Consider the following 24,024-nt stretch of genomic DNA (forward strand, 5'->3'; position numbering starts at 1 on the left):
TTATATATGCATCTTCCTTTCTCCTCCTTCCACGGCTCATGCAACAAACAGTGCAGACCTATGTAAATGACAACACCAGCCTTCACCTCTTGATTAAGTAATCAGTGTAAGGTTGCATGCATCTTACTGAGGACTCGTGCACTAAGACATAAACGGATTGTTGCCCATGTTGTTAATGTGTATTCACAGACTAAGGTTAAACAAAGTCATGAGCAAAATCTTTCTCTCTGTTTTTTTTTCTACTAAAAAGTTTTTAAACTAATGCAAGTAGGTCTACTGGTGTAAACTTGTGAATCGCTAGAATGTTCCTTTCATACATGTCAAGCTCTTATAGGACAACAGCATGTGAGTTGAGATACATCATTCGCCAATAAACTTTCAAATCTTTTTTCCTTGGAAACAAAATAGAGTCAGAAGTTGGACGCCGAGCCAGAGAACAGAACAAACAGGGGGATTCTGTTCTTTCTTTCTTTCTTTCTTCTTTGTGTGTCAAATTTCTCTCCATTCTCCTTTTTGATTCATGGAAGGAAAAGGAAAGGAGGTCATTTTAGACCTTTAAGGACAATGATGCTTTATTTGAGGAGGTATGGACGCGTGTCATCCGCCTCATGGGGTCCTTGCCCATTCCACGACAAAGTCGCGCAGCATAAATAACAGAGGCCTCAAACCTCCAACTCCTTGGTAGTTACAAACCTTCTCCTCCTTTTACTCCTAAATTTTCAAGATTACGACATCGATGGGTATCTCGCGAGCACTGCTCTTTTGCTTTATTCTGGTTATCTTCTTTCTATCATCTGCCCATAAATCGAATGGAAGAGCCCATTTGCACAAGAAGCAAAGTAGTAGTCACAGAGGAGGCAGCAAACACCGCGCAGTTGGGTCACCAGCAACTAGCACTATTATTAGTCCAAGCAATTCGAGCTCAGATCCTTGCGTCTTCGATGTGAGAACCTTCGGCGCGGTCGGCGATGGATCCACCGACGACACCGAGGCGTTCCGGTCGGCTTGGAGCGCGGCTTGTTCGGTGGACTCCGCCGTGCTGCTCGTGCCAACGGACGGCGTGTTCATGATCACTTCCACCATCTTTTCCGGTCCCTGTCAACCCGGGCTTGTCTTCCAAGTAGTTCCCTTTAAAACAAACAAACACTTTTGTGTTACCTTTTCTTTTTTGTATTGTTTGACATAATTGGATTGAGTTATGGATATGGATAGGTGGATGGAGTGCTAATGCCTCCTGATGGACCCAACTGCTGGCCGAAATCCGATAGTCGGCGGCAATGGCTGGTGTTCTATCGACTCGATGGGATGAGTCTGGTAGGAAAAGGAACGATTGAAGGGAATGGAGAAGAGTGGTGGAATCTCCCCTGCAAACCTCACAGAGTATGTCGTCCGTTAATATATAGCTAGAACAAGAATTTGATGACATCCTTGTCAACTCGATAATTTGATAGCCTTATCAATCCACAAATGCAGGGACCCAATGGATCCACATTGCCTGGACCTTGTGATAGTCCAGCAGTAAGCAACTCATCTCACAGTTCTCTTTGGAATATAAGTATGTTGACTATCTTACTTATCTCCTTTGAATTATTTGCAGTTGATTAGATTCTTCTTGAGCAGCAACATTACTGTCAGAGAACTGCGAATCGAGAACAGCCCACAATTCCATGTCAAATTCGATAGCTGCGAAGGCCTTCACATTGAAGGGGTATCCATAAATTCCCCTGCACTTAGTCCTAACACTGATGGCATCCACATTGAGAACACCAAGTCTGTTGCCATTTACAATTCCATGATAAGCAACGGTAGCTTCCAGTGTGGTTATTTTTTTTGATGAATAGTTTACACATTCAAGTTTTAGAATTTGGATTGAAGATGGTGTTAAATTGCTCAGGTGATGACTGCATCTCGATCGGACCTGGTTGCTCTGAAGTCAATATCGAGAACGTAACATGTGGGCCTAGTCATGGCATAAGGTATTAAACCTATCTCCATTTTTATTGGCCTCTCTTTTGTATTAAAGGAACCTAAGGACTCAAAAGAAAAAAAAAAACATAATATGCGTCCAAGATCATCTTTTGTTTCTTCTCTGGTAGGAGAAACTTTCTTATTCTAGTGACACAAGTATTTATTCCATGTAGTGGTTGGATATTGGTTATTTAAATAGTACATAATCACAATTGGGTCTTATTTTGTTGCATTGTTATCTCCCAGTATTGGAAGCCTTGGAGTGCACAACTCTCAGGCGTGCGTCTCAAACGTATCAGTCAAGAACGCTGTTATAAGGCACTCAGATAATGGAGTTAGGATCAAGACATGGCAAGGAGGAATGGGCTCGGTGTTCGGCATTAGCTTCGAGAACATATACATGGAGAATGTAAGGAATTGCATCATCGTAGACCAATACTACTGCATGGACAAGAGGTGCATGAATCAATCAACGGCGGTCTATGTATCGGACGTCTCATACAACAACATCAAGGGGACATACGACGTAAGGAGTGCGCCGATACACTTTGCATGCAGTGACACTGTGCCATGTACAAACATCACAATGTCTGATGTGGAATTGCTCCCTCATGATGGGGAGTTAGTAGATGATCCCTTCTGCTGGAATGCCTACGGGGTGTTGCAGACACTGACAATTCCACCCATCTCTTGCTTGCAAGATGGACAGCCTCAGACACTCCAGGAGAACCTTAACTTTGGTTGCTGACTGCATCTTTGTAACTTTGTAGATCATAGGAGAAAGCCCAACCACTAACCCCTTATCTAACTTTTTCATTAGAAGCCTTTATGAGGCTTTACATGTGCTGCTTTAGCTCTCCTTTCATGTACTATCTGTGGTCTGTTAGTCTCTTGTACTTTTTTTTGACAGCATCGGGGACCTGACAAAATAGAGCAAGAACTCATATGAATAGTTTTTTCTATCTCATGACTGTGCTTTCAGATTCTTCTGTAAATTTTCAGTTCTGAGATATATGACAGCATTCGAAGGTGTCATTTAATTTCAGTAAATATGGGAAATTTCTCATCTCCAACTAGATTCATTTATGGCCTTATGGGCCAATGCCAGCCCATCATCTGTCAGAGTTCTCTTTCATTCTAGAGATGCAGCCACAAATTTATTTCATTGTTAATGATATTAACAAAGCATTATTTGAGAACTAATTGTTCAGGATGATCTTAAGATAATGGCTGTGGTTCTTAAAACTCACGCCTGCCCACTAACTAATCAAACATATGAATGTTTCAGTTGGACAGACCATGCTCTCTTTAATTACGTGTTGAGGAGGCTTTGCAATCCAAGAAGAGTGCTGGTCTACTACAATGGTGTGCTTAGCTAAGAACTCCACTAGCAGCCGTCCTACTGTATCTTAATGCACAACGCTATCCTTCTGACTCTGAGATAAAGTATCTGAAAACCTTCAAGCAGACTGTTTTCAAACAAATCTTCGAAGCAAAGACTATAATGAATCGTCCGTGTCCTATTGCCTTGGAAGGAGCTTGAGTTTTTTGGCATTTTAAACTAGCCTTAAAACGAAGAGCAGAAGAAAGTGGTAAGGTTAGTTTAATTTGGAATGTGGAGGTAATAAATGATATAGTTAATAATCTTAGTGGAGACTGTTAATTAATATTTCAACACAATCTCAAAGTGCAGCACTTCGTATATGAACTAGCTAGTATACCTTGGAAACTATAAAAAATTAGGAACAAGTTTCATCAGGAGCTTTTATTTTTGTCTCTGATGCCTTGCCATCTTCCAGTTTCAGACAATTTTAGTGAAGTATAACATGCTACCGTATAGGATCTTCCTAAAAACATTGTGATCTAAAAGGATCCTGATCCAATACTCTATCATTCAACTAAGTCAAATGATCTTTTCCAGAAGACATCTGAGCTGAAACCTCCACTACTCTTAAAGAGCGTATAACAGCCACTCTTTGTTCTTCCCTCCAATTTCTAGATTTGGGCCCAAGCAGGTGAAAGGTGTGGCAATTGAACATGGGGCTGTTCTACCGACCATCTCTAATAGCTTATTACCTCTCCTCCAAACTATTTTGTGTACACTCCACAATCTCAAAAAGCCATGCCTGAATGGAACTGTTCGGTTGCCGCCATTAGAATAATCCACAGTGCAGGAGAAGAAGAGCCACAAAAGATGACCCTGCCACTACACCCTTCAGTACTATAAAATAGTAGACTTAGCCACCATCTATCATTCCATTCTCTGCAAGATCCTCTTCTCTATAACCTATCCTCGTTTGCTATCCTCTCCATTGGATCTCTAGGCCAAGACAGTGACAACCGCCCGCAATTATTTTGAATTCCTCATGCTTGATCTCTCTAACAAGTTGAAATATCCATAAGTTTTCGAAAGCGAGAGGGGAGGCTTTTGTGTGTGTATATATAGCAGTGCATTCCTCTAAGTACATTTGTATCTCTTCTTGGATAAGGCAGAAATGGAACTAACTAGGATGGTCATACTACTTGTCTTCGTTTCCTCTAGCTTCTTTTATCCTTGTGTTCAAGGAAGGACTCATCATCATCATCATCATCATCGTCATCAACTCAAGGAACATCCAAAGATGAGCATTGCACAGCCTCCCATGGCAGAGCCGCCTCAGACTGCAGACTCCCCTAGTTATGCTCCTGCTCTCGCTCCTCAGCCTATTAGTACCGGTCCTAACGCGAACGCTACAAATTCTACTGCTCCTCCTCCTACACCAATAAGCGAAGGGACTAGTGGGAATTCCTCGAACAACAATGTCATTTTTGATGTTCGAACATTTGGAGCGAGAGGTGATGGATTGTCTGATGACACTGAAGCATTCAAGAGTGCATGGGACTCTGCATGCCAAGCTGGATCTGCAGTAGTCCTTGCTCCTCAGGGATACTCCTTCATGATCCACTCCACCATCTTTGCAGGCCCTTGTCAGGGTGGAGTCATATTTCAGGTACACTCCACTGGTTTATGCTAATTTATCCTGGATTCAATCCACAAAACTGACTAAATTCTAATACGGTTACCTGCTGAATTCCTATATAAGGTTGATGGGATCATCTTGGCGCCCAGTGATCCCGATTCGTGGCTAAGTAGCAGTAGAAGGCAATGGCTTGTGTTCTACAGAGCCAATGGCATGACTCTGCAAGGAGGTGGACTTATTGATGGGAAAGGAGAGAGATGGTGGAATCTCCCTTGCAAACCACACAAGGTAAGCATGGGCAAGCTAAGGAGAAATCTTAAGAAACTAGGACAAAGGCAATCCTTAATACTTGCTCATTTCAATGCTACAGGGGATAAATGGGACAACACTGCCTGGGCCCTGTGATAGCCCTGTTGTAAGCTCCACTCAACTGAATTAACTGCTTCTATAGTTTGATATGTCAACTACCATGATGTAACCTTAGCTTTCATCTCTATGCGGTTTCAGGCCTTGAGGTTCTTCATGAGTTCAAACCTGAGAGTCCATGGATTAAAGATCCAAAACAGTCCCCAGTTCCATTTCCGGTTCGATGCCTGCAAGAATGTCACCATTGACACAATATCCATAAACTCACCTGCACTCAGTCCTAACACTGACGGCATCCATGTAGAGAATTCTGAGAAAGTGTGGATTTATAATTCAGTGATCTCCAATGGTAAGTTATTCTTGCTTCAGTTTATCCTCATCTTAGGTTCAGTTTCTCTTCTACCATGCAATCTAAAGTGTCTGATTCAACAGGCGATGATTGCATATCTATTGGTTCTGGTAGTCTGAACATAGAAGTACAAAATGTAACATGTGGACCAAGCCATGGTATCAGGTTGAACCACTTTTCCTTCTCCATTTCATCCTCTTATTTTCTTCTGCAATTGGACTCTAATGCTACTCAAAATTTTATGTTCAGCATAGGAAGTCTCGGCAAACAAAATTCGCGTGCATGTGTGACTAATATTACTGTCAAGAATGCTATCATTAGACACTCGGATAATGGGGTCAGGATCAAGACATGGCAAGGCGGATCAGGGTCGGTATCATCGGTCACATTCGAGAACATACACATGGACACCGTCAGGAACCCGATCATCATTGATCAGTACTACTGCCTCACCAAGAAATGTGCAAACCAGACCTCTGCGGTCTTCGTGTCAGACATCTCCTACACAAACATAAAGGGGACTTACGATGTCAGAAGCCCGCCAATCCATTTCGGGTGCAGTGACTCAGTCCCTTGCACTAATGTTACACTAACAGAAGTAGAGCTGCTACCTGCAGCTGGAGAAATCATCTCAGATCCTTTCTGTTGGAACACTTATGGTGCCTCGCAGACGCTTACGATCCCTCCAGTGTCATGCTTGTTGCAGGGACTACCTCGATCTATTATGGACATTGACAATTTGATGTGTTATTGAGGAATTTAGAACAATATCACTCTATGAGTTGAAAGAGTGTAGATATCTATTGATAATATCAGAATGTCTGAATTAGAAAGAACAGGCATGTAAAGTATATTCCTCTTAAATTTAGTGTAACAGTATATCACTGTCATAACCAAAGGTTTCTATGAGATCTTTGCCTACTATTAGTTTGAAATATAATAGTCAAAGGCTAGTTTCAAGAACAAATCTGATAATTTGTTGCTGAATACTGAGATATAACTATGTGACGTTTGTTTATATGAAGCTCTGAATGATTTTAATAGCTTCATGGCACATCAAAGACGATGACAATCATTTAGACATTGTACATTTGAATGAAAGGTTGGATAGATTAATATCTAAACTACGAGTTAAAAAAAAAGAAAAAGAAAGATCATGGGCATGGAATATATCTTTCCTCTTTTAAAACAGAAAGCCTAACCAGCAGCAACCAAATGCTTCCCCATTCTGTTTTCTGAGGGACGAAAAGGGAAGTGGAGATGTTAGTGTACTTGTGGGCGCGTGAGATAAAGAGAGCCTTTTTAATTTTGCACTCCATGAAGGATGAGAGCAAGGAAACAAACAAGAGAGCGTCATTACTTAATTATTGAGCAGGCATTAAAGAAAAGGTTAAGCAGTCATTAATTAATGGCTGCTTAACTCACAAGAGGTGTAAGGCGTGAGGCAAAGAGGAAAAAGAGGAACGACTTTCACAAACCGAAAGCTATCTATATATATAGTATGTCAAATAATGGTATGGTAGTGCTTTCTCCCCCTCTCTCTCTCTCTCTGCCTTTTTAAAAATTACATTTTACACCTTCTCTTTTTAAAAATTTATAATTCACACCATACCTTTTCAAAGTATGAATTTTGAGCCCCCATATTTTTGACTTTATTCTCAACAGATGAAGGGACTACCTCGTAAAAATATCACGAGAGGATTTTTAAGCTTGAGTCCAAATTCATGAAACTTAGGGTTTGAAATGTTGCATTTCTTTTTTTTTTTACTTTTATTTTATTTCAAATTCTCTCTCCAACGGCTCGTAACCATCGTAGTGATGGGCCTAGTAGTCTTACGTGGGCCGGTGCACGAGCACCACCATTTCTCTCTCTCTCTCTCTCTCTCTCTCTTCATTCAAAGAAAGGTGGCCTTCCTTTGAATAGGCGTGGTGTGGTCTTTTGCATAGTGGAGATGTCTTTGAAAAGATTGAAAGGCAAACGTGGTTAAGAAAGATAAGATAGATAGGGTAAAGGAAGTAGTGTAGATAGGTAGGAAGGATGATGGGGTTGGCTATATTCTTTAGATCTCAGCCTTCACCTTAGATACCCTCCATTTGGGGGCTCACCAAACATTCCTAAGGAAGGGCTAAGAGCTACCTCATTATTATTTTTTTAATATTTCACCCCATTTCTCTACGTGGTTTCTCTTCAATGCCATTGGACCCTATCCTCTCCATTCCTTCTCACCTTCAGAAAGAGTCTATTTAAGACTACGTAGTTGCACAATTCACCAAGTGATCGATCAATTAAAACCTACACAGAGGTACAAACTTTGATTGGCTATCAAAATTCCATACGCAAACTCGAAAGATATATACACAAAATAAATTAAAAGGACCATCTCCTGCGAATTATTTGCAAGTCTTCAATCATTTTTAAGCATGCAAGAAAGCGATAAGTGGGGACCGCAGCACGCAATCCAATGTGGTCCAGTCAGCATTTCAACGGGCATAGACAAATCCTTTATTCTGAAGAATGATTCAGATCAGCAAAACACTGCAAGTCAAGTCACATTGCCAATGGCCATACCAGAAGCAAATTTGAGAATTTCTGAAAGCTACTCTTGGAGTGAATTATGGAAGAGGATCAACAAAACAAAGTTTCTTATAATTGGAGAGACACAGATATATCATGGAGAAATTAAAAAGAATGGGAGCGGAGCAGCATAAACTATGACATGAAGTACAGACCATGGAGAGTGAGGAGTGCAGAAAGCAAGGTTCTTTCCTGCATTATAAATCATAGATGTTGGCTTTATGTTCTTCCACTGCATCTAAAGATGAGGGGAATGTTTGGTCTTTAAAGCTGCACAAAGATTTCCCATATCAATACAAGAGAAACAGTACAAATGGGAGAATCTCAACAGAGAAAAAGTTCATAAAGGTGGAAAGCTTCTTTTGGAGCACCTCACAACACCCACCCACTACTCCTGAATTTTACTCTCATCAGTTTATGTGAATGCTCTCAGCAACAGCTGAATAGAATAAATCACACTGGTTTATTTTGTTGTAGAAGCTTCACTTACTCTGGAGTACTTATTTTATCCATCACAAAAGGCATGCTAATTTGCAGTGGGACAGATAAGCTTAGCTCTTGTTATGTAATTAAACTACGTTGACATGCATGAAAGCAAAGTACTGTCGTCAATAAAACAAAGCAGCTGCTACCAATAAGCTATTAGCATCTAAAGATGCAGTTAAAGTCTATCAAATTATTAGCAGGTAAATATGCTATCGACCCAATGGAGTATTACCATAAAATTTCAAGAATTGACACCTGATAATCTAACTCAGAGATGGTCATCAGCAAAAGTGAAAAAGCCAATAAGGCAAAAGTCTAATAAAAGATTTTGAAACAAGGGTGTCCTGAGAATTATAGAGTTGCACAAAATCTACTTTGAAGATTGTGATAACCAATAGAAACACTCGAATGCTAATTCTTTTTTAATCCAATTCACCTCTTTAAACGTATTGCAATAAAGAGAAATGCCATGACGTTCTACGGTTCACTCACCTTAGCCAAAGACCAAACTTGTGGTACTTAACAAGTACAAGGATAAGGCAGTAGTTATCATAACTCAACTATCATTCCATGTTTTAACAATTTCTCAGTCACCAAACCTCAGCTAGCACTGTAAGTTTAAGAAGTTCTACATGCACAAGTGAAAACAAAAATAGCAGCTACCAAGAGGATAGGAAAGGTAGAGCCTGCTGTGTCCAACCAGCATTGCAAGGACACCCAGTATATAGCTAGGGCGGAATATGGTCAAAAAAATTGTTTAAAGATGAAGATACTACCTCTGTGCCAAGATAACCATACGCTCAAAATAATATGAAAATAAATTTAAGGATGACCTTTTAAAAGGTAAAAGAAGAATTTTATGATAAAAGAAAGTAAATTTTTTGACATTTGTCAAAGAGACACAAAGTTACAAGACAGAAACTGCAAGGACAAGAAGCATAGACACAAAAGTCCTTTGCACCCATTGAAGAATAGTAGATAGAATACATGAATTTCACCAACCACCTTTCTTCAAATACATGAGTGGAACAATCAAATAAGCTCCTTCAGTAAGCTCTAAGTTTGTAGTTTTACAACTTCTTGGGAGAAACCATTTCTGAATTATACCTTACCAGAACATTCAACTATAATGGTCTCCCGTGAAGAAGCTCTTGGTTTTATTTTATAACTCATCTGAAGAAGCAGCCATTTACGAATTATACCATAAAGACATACAAAAATTAGAAGACAAACAATTCTGCAGCTTTATTATGATCCCTGGACATAGAATAAGATGAATCTAATGGAAGAAAAATATCCTCCCATGGGAATCACCTTTAGATGTAAGCACTACTGCAAGGAGGCAAGCAATTCCAAAAGAGAAGCAACAAAATGCATCTGGATTTCCTCATCAATTGTCAAGAAGAGGGGAACATGTACAAAAAGAGCCTTGATGCCATGTTGCTCTGCAAACCGGAGAGAATGATAGTAGACATAATTGCATACAAATCGACCGGCATCATCTGAAGGCATCACATCATAGCCCATCTTAGCTAAAGCCTTAGAAATTTCATTGACAGGTGCTGAAGTCTGCAAGTAGTCAAGAAGTCAGATGGGAACTTTATAAGCAAGTCTTGCTCCGTTAGCTGCAGGTTCCACACAAAAGGTAAAAAAAGAAGAATGGCACAGGAAAATTTATACTGTGATGCATATGAAAACACAAGATATCCTATCCTCCAATAGATGTAGCTCTGACCTGTCCCTTGTTAGTACTTCAAATGACAATGCAAAAAATCACTAGATACACGAGCAGTAAAAGATCTTCAGGACTAATTAGTTTTCATGACGTTTAAAAGTACATGGTGAGATTTTCACAGATGAAGGATAGTAAAAAAAAAAAAGGTGGGACAAAACGTATAAATTGGATTCACAAATGCATATAATCTCACCCTGGTATTGAACAATTACCAAATCTTCGAAGTGACAATACAAAATAGGAGCAAAGATGATGATTAACAGCCCAATTTCCTCAACTTATGTAGTAATCATGAAATTCCACATCTTACCAGTATATAAGAATCCAGTTATTAGTTCTCTTGAAGTGCAGCGCAAGCTATATGTACACATAAAGATATACAACACACAGAGACACAGAGCAAAACCTGCACACAAACTGCAATCCTACTTCTAATCTGAATGGCTATAGTCCGGGGTTATTTAACCAAATACTTAAAAATGGTACCTCTCGTGTTCGTGAGAAACTTCCATCAGATGGTACAATAGGGACTTTCTGCAAGACAAAACACATGAAAGACGATGACATTGAAAAACTAGAAAGAAAAACAAATTTGATGTTAAAGAGGGATAACAAATGTAGAGATCAACAAGACAACGTAATGAAGGACATATCACCTGAGGCTTCCATCCTAGCTCATCTGGACAACGAAAAGTAGCCTCATTGACTGCTTGATTCTCAATAGTGAACCTTGATGCACCACTATTTACTCCAAAGTGGAGCTGAAAGATATGCCAAATTTAATTGGAAACAATATGTGAAAAAGTGCATCACAATTCAGCACACTGATATAAGAAATTGGCATGTAATGCAGAGAAAGCAGGAGTAGCTTGAAGGAGGAAAATGTATTTAAATTGTCAGGTAAGAAGATGAATAGCAGTTGATTATTTCCTTAAAGGATGTTTCATGTTTAAAATAAGAACAAAAAAAAAATCCATGAATTAGAGTGAACTGGTGGCAGCCCCAAAGGATATTACTTTCACAGCAATTTGAAAAATTGACAATTATAATCTTAAAGCAAAGTACAGGCAGTATGAGCAACGCTTTATCTTGTATATCTATTTGGTAAAAGAAGTTTTATCTTTCGAGCAAAGAAAGATATAAGGTCCATCTGTCTTAAGACCTTGACAAATCAGACTGGGGGACGGTTTAATGATATGCCATCTAGTAATACACTTGAACCTCAAAGGAATGGATGAATTAAGGAAGAACATAACTGAAGAAATGTTACTAGTATGAATACAGAAGTAAATTTCCAGTTGCCTAATTTTCAGATAAACTACATTTCTACTTGACTAATGTTTAATAGGTGTAGTAAGTAGAGCTTTGACTGAATTTCCTGACATCAAACAAAGCTAATGCACTTTCTTTCCAGGCTTATTCAGACTAATTTTGCACATAGATAGATGCAAGAGCTTAAGATAAAATGTTTGATCCTCTAAACCATATCAACAAAGACACTGAAGTAAAGGTGAACAGCTGACCCAGATGACTTGCCCCATGTTTGAGGATCCCTTGTCTCTCCCAGCTACAGCAGACTCCAATGTTCTATACAATTGACCAAGTGCGCCTTGTCCAGCAGTCTCAAGAATGTTGCAGCTCCCTAGAACAAGACCTTTTGGCATCCCCTTCTTTTCCATGAAAGCTCTCAAATTACCAACAATTGTCTCAGTTGGGTTCTCAGATACCCCATAAAATTTCTTAAATCCAGTAACATGAACTGTTACCACTGAAGGCCCTTCTGAACCCATTTCCCGATAATTTTAGATATATGATTGATATTGCAGTGAGAGCAAGAGCAAGATGTTGTTTATTGATGAATATCCCACTTTGAGATGAGCTACATAACAATTAGACACTGTTCCAGTTTAGCAATCAAGAAAACGAACCTTGATGCATAATTAGGTATTGCAGTAGCACAATCAAGAACAAGAATATAAACAAATTGAGAAGAACAGCTCAAACCAACTGTAGAAAAATTGGGCTCCATAAAAAGGTCTGATCACAAAACTAATGACAAATGCATGAAAGGATTACAATCCAACTCACGATGAGCCGTTTCGATTTAAATGTGGACACAAGCACCGATATATAATCCGATAATTGCAATTAGAAATTATAAACCATCTGACATAGAGAATTTAACAGGTGATAAAACCAACAAAGATACACAAATAGAGAAACTCATATCCATTATCTGCACAAAACCAGCAAAGAACCATCAAAACACCAACTTTGATCTCTTTTCATGATGTAGCAGGCAAAAGATTGATAAATTGATAGTACGAAAATTCAAGGATATTGGACGCCCCAATTCTTTCCAAAAAAGAAAAAAAAGAAGAAGAAAAAGAACAAACAGCATCGAATAACATAACGCAAACAAGGATAATGGATGCCCCAATCGACCAATTAATTTTCAGAAAAGTAGTCACTTTTAGTCCTCCAAGTTACTAGAAATAAGGAAAAATCTCTCAAAAACCTGATCTTTTCCTTCTCCTACGAGGCCATGAGGTTATGGCGAAGGTGAGAGAGAGAGAGAGGCAGATATAGCGAGCGAGCGGATAAAAGACGGCGATGGGTCCTTTTCAAAGCGCATTGAAATCGTCGATGCATGAGATCGGGTTAAAAAAGAGAAAAAAAAATAAAAAGGCAGGAAGAGAGAGAACTCAACACGCCATAAAGCGGAGCGCGTATAGTGTTGCGCGGAATCCTTCCTTACTTTCATTTCCCTTTGGTTGCTACTGCCTACTACCTACTGCTAGTTCAATTATAAGCGAATGTCACTATATGAGATATGTAGCGATCTAAGATAAACTTTGCCGTTTCCAATAATATTTTATCGATTGCCATTGTGCCACGTCACAGTACAGAGAATCTAGTTCTTTGATATCTTCACAATGAAACTGAATTTATTTATTTTTTTTTGTGTGTGTGTGTGTGGAAAATTATTAAAGCTCTTGGAGTGAATACAACCTCCGGAATTGACCTTTATTACTCCATATCCATTTCAGATTAGTTGGGAAAGTCGTGTAATTAATAAAACTCTACCTGATAAATGTTTTTAAGGGTAGGAGGGCCCACTAGCCGAGTAGGCCCAGATACAGCCCAGTATGCCGTACCTAGTCGGGCTGGGCCCAATCTTTACGACGGCCCGATCTAAACGATATTAATTGGGGTAGTTACTAATAAAACCCCCAACTGCAACTGCTAACTGCGCCATCCTTAAAAGGTCCCCAAAGTCTCAGAATGTGGAAGAAGGCATCACGGAGTTGAGCTCTTGGGGAGCGAGAAATGACGGCGTCTCTTGCTTCCATGGCGAGGCCGAGAGCTCTCATCTCCGTCGGATCGCCTCTTAGGGAGTCTTTTCTCTCCTTCGATATTTCCAAGTCAATCGCTTTGACTTCGAGAGGTTATCAACTCGATGGAAGGCTTAGAGGCGGAGGGAATCCATCACTCTTGCCGGTGATTAGAGCTCAGAGCTCTCCAGTGCCAGGTACCCCTCCGAAACTTTTTTTTCTGCAATAAGTAGGATTTTGATCCCGGGTACTGTAGATCTCAGTGGAATTTTGATTCATTTCTCCATTTTATTTAAGCAGAGTATCTACCAGATTCCAAATTTTATAAAGTAGAAGCGATATTGAGGTGAGAATCTTGTCATATTCGTGCCCCACGATTTAAAGTTTGGAATGCATGGCTTTATGATCAATTTTTTGGGAGTAATTTTCATTTCTTTGTGGTGGATGCACAAGTCAAGGCCATGGAGAGTCTCGCATGTCTCTTCGGTGAGTATGTTGTAATTTGTAATCCTTTTTTTTTTCCTTTTTCTTTGATTTAGGCAAGTTGGATTTGTTAAATTTGTTAGTATAACTTTTGAATGGAAAACTAGGGTTTGCTGCAAATGGGTATTAGAGGGGTAACGGTTTCTGATGTGCGAGGATTTGGAGCTCAGGGTGGCTCGACAGAAAGGCATGGTGGTATGCTGTTGCTCATTGCAAGATTGTGCATTTCTCTTGAACATCTTTTAAGTGTCATTTCCTAGTCCTTGTAATTTTCTTTTCATTTTCTCTCTTCCTTTCGCAGTGCAGAGTATTGATACCACTTCTTTCAATATTTATCCTTATTTACTCTGAGTTTGCAGGGTCAGAGTTTTCAGAGGACAACTTTGTAACTAAAGTTAAATTGGAGATAGTGGTCAGCAAGGACCAGGTACATCGCTATATGGATAGATTGTAGCTATGGATGAAAAACATTGGAAAAGTTATCCATGGTTCATGTTGTTAGAAGTATGAGATGAACCCATTTCATGTTCTATATTTTGCCATGAATGGAGACATTTGGCAATGCTAGTCAACTCAGTCTGTTCAATGTTTTCGATGGAAAGAGTGTTGAGTAAGAATGTTTATCTTTCTGATATGGACAAGTTTCTCTCCTTGCAAAATCATAGTCAATGAGTGAGTGGATTGTTATTTGCTCCGAACAATCTCGTTAGTGGTTAAGATGCTTATTGTTTCAATGAAACAAGGCGTACCCTTTTCTTCTAAGAAAAAAAAAATCGTTAGTGAAGATAACTACTTGAACTCTATCAGGCAGAAAAAGATATGCGGTTTACAATTTTTCACATTCTTATGAAGTTTATTTAATCAGTCATGTTTCTTTTCTTCTCTTTCTTTGCCATAACCTAGGTTGAACCAGTAATTAACAAAATAATTGAGGAAGCAAGAACTGGAGAAATAGGTGATGGCAAGATATTTGGTAAGAACTATTTTTCATGATTTCATCTTCTATTTGCTTGAAATTGACTTTGAGCTTTCTTGTTTGAGAGCATGCACTGCCTGTTCCTATTTATACTGTTCAACACATGAGTGGGGAGTCTAGAACCCTACTTAAATATTGTATCTTTTTAGTCAATTTGATAGGCTAACTATAGATGGATGCACTTCATTTGCCTTTTCCCACAAGGGAATTCAACAACCTCTGTAATTTTCCTATTTAGTATATTGTGCATGTGAGTCAACTGAAATCTTCTATCATATATATGGTAACCATGTCTCTTGTTTCCGAGTTCTCAAACATTCTGTCTTTTGATTTGCACATCATTCTTTTGCTGCATACTGTACTTCTATTTGGGGGTAAAGTAAGTTGACTTCTGGTGAGCATCATCTTCTCTTCAAGTTGTAGTATGCATTCCATCACCCTCCATAGTTTCTATCTTACAAACTATAATGTGTAGACTTCTTTACACTTTCTATTTCTTTTGGTGTCAAATAACGCAAATGCACCCATGTAAGCTGTTATCCTTTATCTAGGTACATAACGATTTGTTATTATTGGTGTTCAACAGGACATGATCTTTTTATCTAGATTCATTATGGTACTACCTTGTCTTTTTTCTGATATTACAGTGTTCACCAACAGGACATTTCATCTTCCATAAATGCTAATATAATAGATGTCGTTTTTATGGAGGATAGCATAGTTGAGATATTTGATAGTCATGTGTGCAAAAACTAAAAAGCACACTAAGGTCGTTCCATGTACACTGAAGACCACAATTGGGCGAATGTTGTAATTAGCTCGTCCTTGGATATGTAGGTCATCATTATTGTGAGAACTATTAAACTAGAAAGAGTAAGATTTTGACTCCTCAATACTGGTAATGAGTTTTCCGATTGTTCTGTAAATATGAAACTACACAATGAATAAGGTGTGATCTGCAGATTGTAACAGGTCATGCAATTTATGTAGTACCTTGAGAATAATTGTTAACTCATTAACTATTTTAAAAGTTTAAGCTGTTAGAAAAGTAAAGATATGTATGACAGAATTTGAATTCATGATCTCTGACTTTGATATTATGATAACTCACCAATTGCTAAAAAACTAAGCTATTTAAAATTATGATTTATATTTTATATTCTATCAATATTCACTTGTTAATATGCTAGTGATAAACTATTGATAATTATTTTTTAATTTGTTGTATTCTAATGTCATGCAATTAGGATGAGTTGTGATATCATTTTTCTTGTTAGTTAGGCTAACTATACTAGGTGGTTATTTGTTTTTCTTCCTATTAGTTGTTGTATATTCGTGTTTCAACTATTGAACTTTGCATGTGGTGATTACTTCTGATGATGCTTTACTTCTTTCAGTGATACCCATTTCAGATATAATAAGGGTTCGCACAGGTTAGTTCTCTCTCTCTCTCTCTCTCTCTCTCTCTCTCTCTCTCTCTCTCTCTCTCTCTCTCTCTCTCTCTCTCTCTCTCTCTCTCTCTCTCTCTGCCGCGGCACTCTCGGACACAGGCATGCACTCATTTGTTGTTATTCTACAGGTGAGCGTGGTGAAAAGGCTGAGAGAATGACTGGTGGACGATCAGATATGATCTCTTCTGTGGCATCTGACTGATCAGAGTTGCCCTTGTTTTACATCAGTTCAATTTATTGGCCTCATGGAAATAGTCGGCTAGTTGTTCTAACTTCTAAGGTTATTCCTTGTAGCAACTTCTGGTATTCTCTTGCCGAGTGGATAATGTAAGTGTGAAGAATACTATCAAAAATAAAAGTTAGAACAACCTGGTTACTCTGCTGCTATTACTTGATCGACTCTGCTTTTTATACAGTAAGAAGTCTTTGATACGTTATGACGATTTCATTAGCCACGGTTATGTACTTGTTTGAGTCTTCTAACTGCAAATATTCTCGAAGCAACTATTTTTCATTCTGTCTTTTATATGAAATGAGATAACAAAGGAATTGGTGCACTTTGAAAGAAGAACAATTTTAGCGTCTGTTGTGGAGTACCCATATATACGATGAGTCATTAGTCATAATTTTACCTTTTTCTTGTTTCTCCCACACAATGATGCATCTTGATATATAGCTTTGAGACATTTAGGCCCACCAAGATCTCCAAATATATATACTAGAGCATGAATCAAGAATAGTATAGATATGATGATTAGACATACATTACTAAACGTCGTGCAATTTAATTGTGTATTTATGTATTTACATTCTCTTGGAAAAAGCACAATACATTTGTAGTTGAAGATGTTTAGACTCTGGATCTGTAATTGATGATGATGATGATGATGATGAGGGCCAATAAATTAAGTGGCATTCAACTTGGATACGAGTCTAATATATGCATTAAATAGTAGAGGGGGTTGATATAAATGTTCATATTTTAAATCTTCCGAGTATGAATTTCCAATACACAAGTTAAGCAATTGTTGGAGGCAACTTGTCGACATCTTAAGACAATCCTTGATTGATTTGCTTTTTAATTTTGTTTCTAAGCTTTTCCTTGCAAAAGAACAAAATAGAAAGTAATGAGTAGGGTTATGATCTATCATTGAGAAGAAGTGCCTCACGAATGTATTAATGGCGACTCTTCTTATCTTAAACCTTTCCACTCAATAAAGCAATGGGATTATGCCATTTTTAGCTCAATTCTAGTGATGAGCCGTAACTATGGAAAGCTACGTGAGAAATGATCAACATAGTATTTACGGGCAAAAAAGCTATCGCCTGCTTACGCACTACTCTTTTTACGAAACAAAGTAGTGTGTCAGATAGCATTAAAGATGGAAAGAAAGCCAACACTCCCACTAAGCCTTGCCTTCCATTTATGGAGAAGGAAAGACAGAATGGCTCAATCAATGCTAGGATGCTAGTGAACAACTTGCAACAAACTCCTAATTCTAGGATCCAAAGTTAGAAATAGAAGTTAGCTAGCAAATAGAAAGAAATCAAAAATCATAAGCAAAAGCAAACACAAATAGCATACATGCATGATTCGAAATATTAATTTAGATTTTGATTGCAATGATAAATACCACTCTCTTCTTATTCAGCTCACCCCAACTTTATTAACCTTTGTAGTTTAGCAATTTAGGTTAGAGTTGGGATGCCGCCAAACCAAACCCGTTAGGTAATAATTAACCTCTAATTATAATCCATAAATACATTTATCGATGTGTAATTAATAACTTTGCTCTATTAAGTTGCACCGAGTCCCAATATCGAGTGCGAGTCTCTCTGTAGGTTTGTATAGCTACGCATAACTTTGTCCGGATGCATGCGTGAACAAATTAAGGTGGGTGGTGGTAGCCGACAATCATCCCTCATGCGGTTTTAGTACTTCCTTTCCCCCGCGTACACCAACTACTTTTCATTCAAAAGCTACTTACATTCACAAAAGATTAAAAGATTACTGCAAAACAAAGAAAACCGACGAAGGGATATCGGATAACATAACGAAAGAGATGGAAGAAGAAGAAGAAAGCAAAGTCTCTCTCTCTCTCTCCTGCAAAAAATTAAAAGAAAGAAAAGAAAAGAAAAAGGTTTTTATTTTTTTTCTTTTTTGAAGTGTCTATCAGACAGTATGTGGTGAGTTGTGAGGGGTGATGTTTTGTTTGGCCTTCTACGCTTTCTGTTATTACCACCTTAGCGGATATTATTGCAGAATGTCAGGCCTCCACTTTTTCTTTCTCTCTCCTTCTATTCTCTCTATATATACCCACCTCTTCTCCTCTACGTTTTTATCTCCTTCTCTTGTTTGTTTTCTTCATCTCTCTCTCTCTTCTTGAGAACGTAGTACCTAGTAAGAGAGAGAGAGAGAGAGAGAGAGAAAATAAAAGGAGAGGGAAGAGATGGGTAGTGAGTTTACCCCGACCCTGGCCATGATAGCAGTCCAAATTGGCTTCGCTGGACTCAATGTAGTCTCGAAGCTAGCCATGGACTCGGGCATGAGCCCATACGTCTTGATCGCCTACCGCAACATCGTCGCCACCATCTTCCTCGGGCCCGTCGCCTTCTTCCTCGAAAGGTGCGGTAACCTCACCACCCTTCATCATCCCTATTATATAAAATTTTAAAAAAAAAAACCATAGAATCAATGGTGCATGTTCTTATTAGCAGCTACTTCTTTTTCACTGGTTTCCTTCTGCTGCATGCCAACCACTACCTAATTAATTATCACAACCGCACCCTTCGTCATGTAATCAGGCTAATCATGCCACTTGTCCTCCCCAAGGAGCCAGATGGCAACTAAAATTTGAATTGCTTTTAAAGGCCCCTTGTTTTTAGTGCAAGTGTTTAATTAATTAATTAATTAATTAATTGTAGTCTATCTATCGATGTTTGCAGAAAGACTCGAATGGCGCTCACCGGCAGAATAGTCTTCCAGATTTTCCTCAGCTCTATATTTGGGTTAGTTAGTGATCTCCTGCATGCATGTCAATTAAAATAATATAAGCGGGCGATTACTTAATACTGACCAATTAATTAATGCAGGGCTACGATGAACCAGATACTCTACTTCGTAGGTCTCAAGTATTCCACACCAACCATCGCCTGTGCCTTGAGTAACATGTTACCAGCGATCACCTTCATCATGGCCGTTCCTTTCAGGTACATATATATAGATATATGTATATGTATAATTAATTATGGGCCAGGTAGAGATGGGTCACGAGAAAGTGCAACCGAGTTTGGTAAATTAAACCGCTCATGAATAGAGCCAAAGCCAGGTGACATGCATGGCGAGATAACGTACGTGGACGCTTTGTCCACCGCATACTCCACGAGAACCACGCTACTTATAGCGGGAGTACGTTACGAAAAATAAGAGTTGCGTTTGAGTTAAGCTCAAACAAAAAGGAGGAGGAAACAGGTCTGAATTGGACACCGGTTGTTTTTGTTTTGGTTAATTGCAGGATGGAGACGGTTGGTATTAGAACAATAGCAGGACAGGCTAAGGTTCTTGGAACACTCCTTTGTGTTGGTGGTTCCATGTTGATGACCTTCTACAAAGGTAGCCTCATCAAAACGTGGCCTTCTCACATCCACTGGAGGTATGCCGAAGAAGCTTCCGCTGCCGGTGGAACCGCCGGCGAGCAAAACATGGCCCTCGGCGCCGTTCTCGTAATCGGCAGTTGCTTTGCTTGGGCCATTTGGTTCATCATACATGTAATAATCAATCAACACCACACAACATATATACATACATATATAAAATTTAGAGCAATCTTTTAACATTGATATTATTAAACATTACAGACAAAGATGTGCAAGAACTTTGCATCTCCGTACACAAGCTCTGCTCTGATGTGCTTCATGGCCGGCATCCAGTGCTTTGTTGTCGGCGTGGGTGTGGAGAGGAAGTTGTCGGTGTGGGCACTCGGTTGGGACATCAGGCTTGCAGCCGTCATCTACGTCGTAAGAGCTTTAATTTGAAATAATTATTAAGAAGCTAGTTAGAAGTACATAATTAATTGCTGATCGTGGAAATTAATTAATATTGTTTCAGGGAATAGTAGGCTCTGGTTTAGCTTTTGCGTTGATGTCGTGGTGCCTACAAAGAAGAGGGCCCCTGTATGTCTCCATGTTTAGCCCGCTGTTGCTTGTGATCGTCGCAATCCTCGGATGGGCAATACTAGATGAGAAGTTATACGTTGGGAGGTAAATTCTTTTGTTTACGTAAGCTCTTTGATGTTCATTGAGGGGATTAAATTTGGTATCTATCTTCTTCCTTTTTGGGGGGTTGCAGTGCTACTGGTTCTTCTCTTATAGTTGGAGGACTCTACATGGTGCTCTGGGGGAAGGGAAGAGAGATTGAGAAGGTGACAAATGGGGACTGCAAGAGCTTAGAAATGGGGCAGGAGGGACAGGTGGAATCTACCGGTCTGCCTGTGTATTTTAGTCCCAACCATTAGATCTAGTGAGAGATGTGGTGATGGAGTACTAGTGGATGGAAAAATTGCAACATGATCAACAGAGACATGCTAGCTTTGCTTTTGAATGAATTGATGTGGCAACAAAGGTCTGGTCCATCGAGTGGAATATAATTGCATCATGTCCTAGAAAAGCATTCTAAAATGGATCATTTTTGGACCTTAATAAAGAAATCCGTAAAACGAATAATTAATGAATAATCCATATCTTGTAGCTGCGCAATATATATATATATATCCAAACAATTAATTAAAGAAAAATTCCAACACCTTTACTACGTATGTAAATCATGATCTCATAGCTAGAGTAATGAAGCAGGAAAATTTATTTTAAAACGGCTTCCATTACAGTGTCCAATACATTTTATCTTTATTTTTAGGACCCGAAATTTTGAACGTATAACAACCTCTTAATTAAATGCAACAATGACTAAGTCTTATCGTCACTTCACTCTAAATGCGACAGACCATTTCCCACCACCGACGCTGCATCCTCCGAATAAAAAAGAAATCCTCATTGGGTCATATTCGCGACTTTTACGAATAACTCAAAACTATACTCCCTAAATAAATTGGTAATATGTTAGAGAAAGAAAATAGACCCCCCACCCCCCACCCCCCACCCCCAAGATAAAATGTTAATCATTAAAATATACTATAAAGTAGGGAAAATAAGGATGCATGAGGATTCAAGGAAAAACATTTGTTCTCTCTAATACTACATGCAAAAACCATATAAATTCTACAAAAAGTTTCATTTCATTCATCAAGCAAACAATATCAACCCAGAATATCTCTAAAACATGCATGACTCTTATTTCCACACACAAAAAAAGAAGAAGATATATGTATATATATATATATATATATATATACACACAAATTAACCCTACAAGCGGCCCGCATATATAACTTATGCGGCCGATGGCGCAGCAATGTAGTAGTGCGCGACTCCCGCGTCAGTCAACGCCCCGAAGACCGGCTGCTGCAGACCATTCGCCTCCACCTCCACCTCCACCTCCACCTCGGGCACGGCCGGACCCTTGTAGTCCAAGGTCTCGTCGTTGTATATATCGCACCATTTCTTCACCAGCATCTTGATGTCCTCCCTGTCCATGTTTGCCTCCTTCCCCGTGTACCTCCACGGCTTCGATCCCTGTCAAATTTAAGAAATTAGTTGACAATACTTAAGTAATCAAGTGATGAGACGGTGGAGATCGCATCATCAACATACCGCAGCGCAGTAGTGCACAACCTTCACCTTCCCCAGCTCCACGTTCTCCGGATGCCTCCAAAGCATCGCCAGCACGAGGTTGTACACGAGCGGGATTGGTTTGTAGATATCCTTGAAGAACATGTTCAGAAAATCCTGCGTGGAATTGGATACCACGACAGTAGAATTGAATCATCATAGATTGCCTTTATTCGTGGGATGAAAACAAGTCGGGATAAGTCGAGTTGTTGACTTGTTGTTATTAATTAATTACTTACTTGTTCCGCGAATGGGGTCGGGGGCGTAACGCGGAGCGTAGCGAGGAGGCTTTGGGCCGTCGCGATGCTGGGCTCTTGCACGAACATCCCGGCGTTGAAGTAAAGGGCCGGTGGTGGGCCCAGCTCGTCTTGGGGCCACTTCACCTTGTCCGGGCACTGCTGGCAGTAGCCAATCCGATACTGACGCGTGTGGCTCCACGTCTTCTCGCAGAAGCAATCTATCACCGCATAGAAATACCCATCGGGGAGGTCGAATAAATGGTCGATGTTATCGTACACCTGGATATCGGCGTCCAGATATATCATCTTATCATACTCCACGAACTGCAAAGAGTAGAAGGGGCCGGGAGGTCAGTGAAATAGTGGTCGTCATTAATATTAGTTCTAACGAGGCGATGGGGGGTGTGGGCTTACCTCCCAGATCCGGAGCTTGGAATAGTTGATGACGTAATAGGCCATGGCGAACTGGATCTGGTTCTCCGGGGGGTAAACGGGCTCGATCTCGCGGACGAGGCAGCCTTGCGAGGAGAGGAGGCGGCGGTGGTTCTCCGGGACGTCGGGGAGCACGGCGACCACCAGGGGATAACCGGCTCCCACCTTCCTCAACCCCTTCGCGAGCCCCACCACGCCCTTCACATAGTCGCCATCGCCGGCGAGGAACGTGACGTACGCCCTCCTCGGCCTTGGTGCCTTCGTCACCGTAGCCATTGCCGCCTCCTTGGTTACCATCTGGGGCGCCATTGAAGGATTCCAGGAGGAGGAGGAGGAGGAGGAGGAGAAGAAGAATAAGAAGAAGCTTCCCGAGGGTTGGCGAGAGTTACTGTTGTGTGACTTGGGATCTGCGAGGCGTGCTCATGGATGGAGATGGTGGTTGATTAAATAAGCAAGAGGAGGAGTAGGGAATCCTCTCTATTTTGGGCGAAATTACCGAAACGGGCGTCTTCTCGACATATCTGGCTTCCCATGATCCCGGATTATCGCCGTACATGTGGTGGTCTGGGAGTGATCGAGCGGTCAATGAGGTTGTGAAAGAACTATCTCGAAGGGGTTAATTTGGGAAGCTGCGCAGGAAGGGGCTGGAAGGTCGTGATTGCGTCGTTTGGTGGACCCCTGGCGTGGGTTAGTCTAGCGAGGTCTGGACCAATCCCGGACGGTTGATTGATTGTTGAGGCGCTGGTGCAGGTTAATTAAGATGAATCGAGGTTATAAAATGCTGGGGTTGCATGAATAACGTGCGAAACATACGACGTTGCGATCCATCTATACTCCCAAGTGAATCCCCTGGAAAGAAAGAAAGATGTGGCCCCAGATGGTCTG

At 40.0% G+C, this 24,024-nt stretch overlaps 6 protein-coding genes across 8 annotated transcripts; 4 read left to right on the forward strand and 2 right to left on the reverse strand.

Moving 5' to 3' along the window:
* The first annotated feature begins 632 nt into the window (after positions 1-632).
* LOC140764682 (polygalacturonase At1g48100-like) lies at positions 633-2,991 on the forward strand. The gene is made up of 6 exons (XM_073103373.1): positions 633-1,120; positions 1,213-1,380; positions 1,474-1,518; positions 1,598-1,805; positions 1,895-1,976; positions 2,215-2,991. Exons 1-6 carry the CDS (start codon positions 737-739, stop codon positions 2,714-2,716), a joined length of 1,389 nt encoding a protein of 462 aa, XP_072959474.1. The 5' UTR covers positions 633-736; the 3' UTR covers positions 2,717-2,991.
* A 1,259-nt stretch (positions 2,992-4,250) lies between these two features.
* Positions 4,251-6,569, forward strand: LOC140765567 (polygalacturonase At1g48100-like). The gene is made up of 6 exons (XM_073104714.1): positions 4,251-4,958; positions 5,052-5,216; positions 5,299-5,343; positions 5,436-5,643; positions 5,727-5,808; positions 5,893-6,569. Exons 1-6 carry the CDS (start codon positions 4,464-4,466, stop codon positions 6,395-6,397), a joined length of 1,500 nt encoding a protein of 499 aa, XP_072960815.1. The 5' UTR covers positions 4,251-4,463; the 3' UTR covers positions 6,398-6,569.
* A 3,355-nt stretch (positions 6,570-9,924) lies between these two features.
* LOC140764834 (uncharacterized) lies at positions 9,925-13,237 on the reverse strand. Of its 3 annotated transcripts, none has more exons than XM_073103629.1 (5): positions 13,150-13,237; positions 11,963-12,318; positions 11,096-11,200; positions 10,926-10,973; positions 9,925-10,273 (listed from the first exon to the last, which is right to left on the reverse strand). In XM_073103629.1, exons 2-5 carry the CDS (start codon positions 12,227-12,229, stop codon positions 10,034-10,036), a joined length of 660 nt encoding a protein of 219 aa, XP_072959730.1. In that variant the 5' UTR covers positions 12,230-12,318; positions 13,150-13,237; the 3' UTR covers positions 9,925-10,033. The 3 variants fall into 3 exon arrangements, with proteins under 3 accessions (XP_072959730.1, XP_072959729.1, XP_072959728.1); XM_073103628.1 differs by lacking the exon at positions 13,150-13,237 and adding an exon at positions 12,958-13,117; XM_073103627.1 differs by lacking the exon at positions 13,150-13,237 and having other exon boundaries at positions 11,963-12,949.
* Positions 13,238-13,692: 455 nt separating this feature from the next.
* On the forward strand, positions 13,693-17,071 carry LOC140765985 (nitrogen regulatory protein P-II homolog). The gene is made up of 8 exons (XM_073105348.1): positions 13,693-13,971; positions 14,075-14,120; positions 14,233-14,260; positions 14,365-14,452; positions 14,617-14,684; positions 15,161-15,230; positions 16,631-16,666; positions 16,813-17,071. The coding sequence occupies exons 1-8, from the start codon at positions 13,770-13,772 to the stop codon at positions 16,884-16,886; spliced, it is 612 nt and encodes a 203-aa protein (XP_072961449.1). The 5' UTR covers positions 13,693-13,769; the 3' UTR covers positions 16,887-17,071.
* Positions 17,072-18,669: 1,598 nt separating this feature from the next.
* LOC140764809 (WAT1-related protein At1g09380) lies at positions 18,670-21,330 on the forward strand. Its single transcript, XM_073103592.1, has 7 exons — positions 18,670-19,310; positions 19,631-19,693; positions 19,778-19,894; positions 20,200-20,452; positions 20,543-20,701; positions 20,793-20,944; positions 21,033-21,330. Exons 1-7 carry the CDS (start codon positions 19,135-19,137, stop codon positions 21,196-21,198), a joined length of 1,086 nt encoding a protein of 361 aa, XP_072959693.1. The 5' UTR covers positions 18,670-19,134; the 3' UTR covers positions 21,199-21,330.
* Positions 21,331-21,956: 626 nt separating this feature from the next.
* On the reverse strand, positions 21,957-23,568 carry LOC140764811 (galactinol synthase 1-like). The gene is made up of 4 exons (XM_073103593.1): positions 23,122-23,568; positions 22,708-23,031; positions 22,451-22,585; positions 21,957-22,372 (listed from the first exon to the last, which is right to left on the reverse strand). The coding sequence occupies exons 1-4, from the start codon at positions 23,446-23,448 to the stop codon at positions 22,130-22,132; spliced, it is 1,029 nt and encodes a 342-aa protein (XP_072959694.1). The 5' UTR covers positions 23,449-23,568; the 3' UTR covers positions 21,957-22,129.
* Positions 23,569-24,024: the final 456 nt, after the last annotated feature.

This window comes from Typha angustifolia, chromosome 8 (assembly GCF_048772165.1).
Source record: "Typha angustifolia cultivar Huaian chromosome 8, ASM4877216v1, whole genome shotgun sequence".
In the NCBI taxonomy this organism is placed as follows: domain Eukaryota; kingdom Viridiplantae; phylum Streptophyta; class Magnoliopsida; order Poales; family Typhaceae; genus Typha; species Typha angustifolia.

Bases quoted from the DNA above. Each gene is read 5' to 3' on its own strand.
- LOC140765567 (XM_073104714.1), top strand. From the start codon at position 4,464: ATGGAACTAACTAGGATGGTCATACTACTTGTCTTCGTTTCCTCTAGC. The intron at 5,344-5,435 runs GTAAGCTCCACT...ATGCGGTTTCAG, and splicing joins GGCCCTGTGATAGCCCTGTT to GCCTTGAGGTTCTTCATGAG. The intron at 5,644-5,726 runs GTAAGTTATTCT...CTGATTCAACAG, and splicing joins TAATTCAGTGATCTCCAATG to GCGATGATTGCATATCTATT.
- LOC140764682 (XM_073103373.1), top strand. From the start codon at position 737: ATGGGTATCTCGCGAGCACTGCTCTTTTGCTTTATTCTGGTTATCTTC. The intron at 1,381-1,473 runs GTATGTCGTCCG...CCACAAATGCAG, and splicing joins TCCCCTGCAAACCTCACAGA to GGACCCAATGGATCCACATT. The intron at 1,806-1,894 runs GTAGCTTCCAGT...TAAATTGCTCAG, and splicing joins CAATTCCATGATAAGCAACG to GTGATGACTGCATCTCGATC.
- LOC140764809 (XM_073103592.1), top strand. From the start codon at position 19,135: ATGGGTAGTGAGTTTACCCCGACCCTGGCCATGATAGCAGTCCAAATT. The intron at 19,311-19,630 runs GTGCGGTAACCT...CGATGTTTGCAG, and splicing joins GTCGCCTTCTTCCTCGAAAG to AAAGACTCGAATGGCGCTCA. The intron at 19,895-20,199 runs GTACATATATAT...GGTTAATTGCAG, and splicing joins ATCATGGCCGTTCCTTTCAG to GATGGAGACGGTTGGTATTA.
- LOC140765985 (XM_073105348.1), top strand. From the start codon at position 13,770: ATGACGGCGTCTCTTGCTTCCATGGCGAGGCCGAGAGCTCTCATCTCC. The intron at 14,453-14,616 runs GTATGCTGTTGC...CTGAGTTTGCAG, and splicing joins CTCGACAGAAAGGCATGGTG to GGTCAGAGTTTTCAGAGGAC. The intron at 16,667-16,812 runs GTTAGTTCTCTC...GTTATTCTACAG, and splicing joins TATAATAAGGGTTCGCACAG to GTGAGCGTGGTGAAAAGGCT.
- LOC140764811 (XM_073103593.1), bottom strand. From the start codon at position 23,448: ATGGCGCCCCAGATGGTAACCAAGGAGGCGGCAATGGCTACGGTGACG. The intron at 23,032-23,121 runs GTAAGCCCACAC...TACTCTTTGCAG, and splicing joins CCAAGCTCCGGATCTGGGAG to TTCGTGGAGTATGATAAGAT. The intron at 22,586-22,707 runs GTAAGTAATTAA...AATTCCACGCAG, and splicing joins CGACCCCATTCGCGGAACAA to GATTTTCTGAACATGTTCTT.
- LOC140764834 (XM_073103629.1), bottom strand. From the start codon at position 12,229: ATGGGTTCAGAAGGGCCTTCAGTGGTAACAGTTCATGTTACTGGATTT. The intron at 11,201-11,962 runs GTCAGCTGTTCA...CATATCTTTCAG, and splicing joins ACATGGGGCAAGTCATCTGG to CTCCACTTTGGAGTAAATAG. The intron at 10,274-10,925 runs GTACCATTTTTA...GACTACTTGCAG, and splicing joins GTTTCTCACGAACACGAGAG to ACTTCAGCACCTGTCAATGA.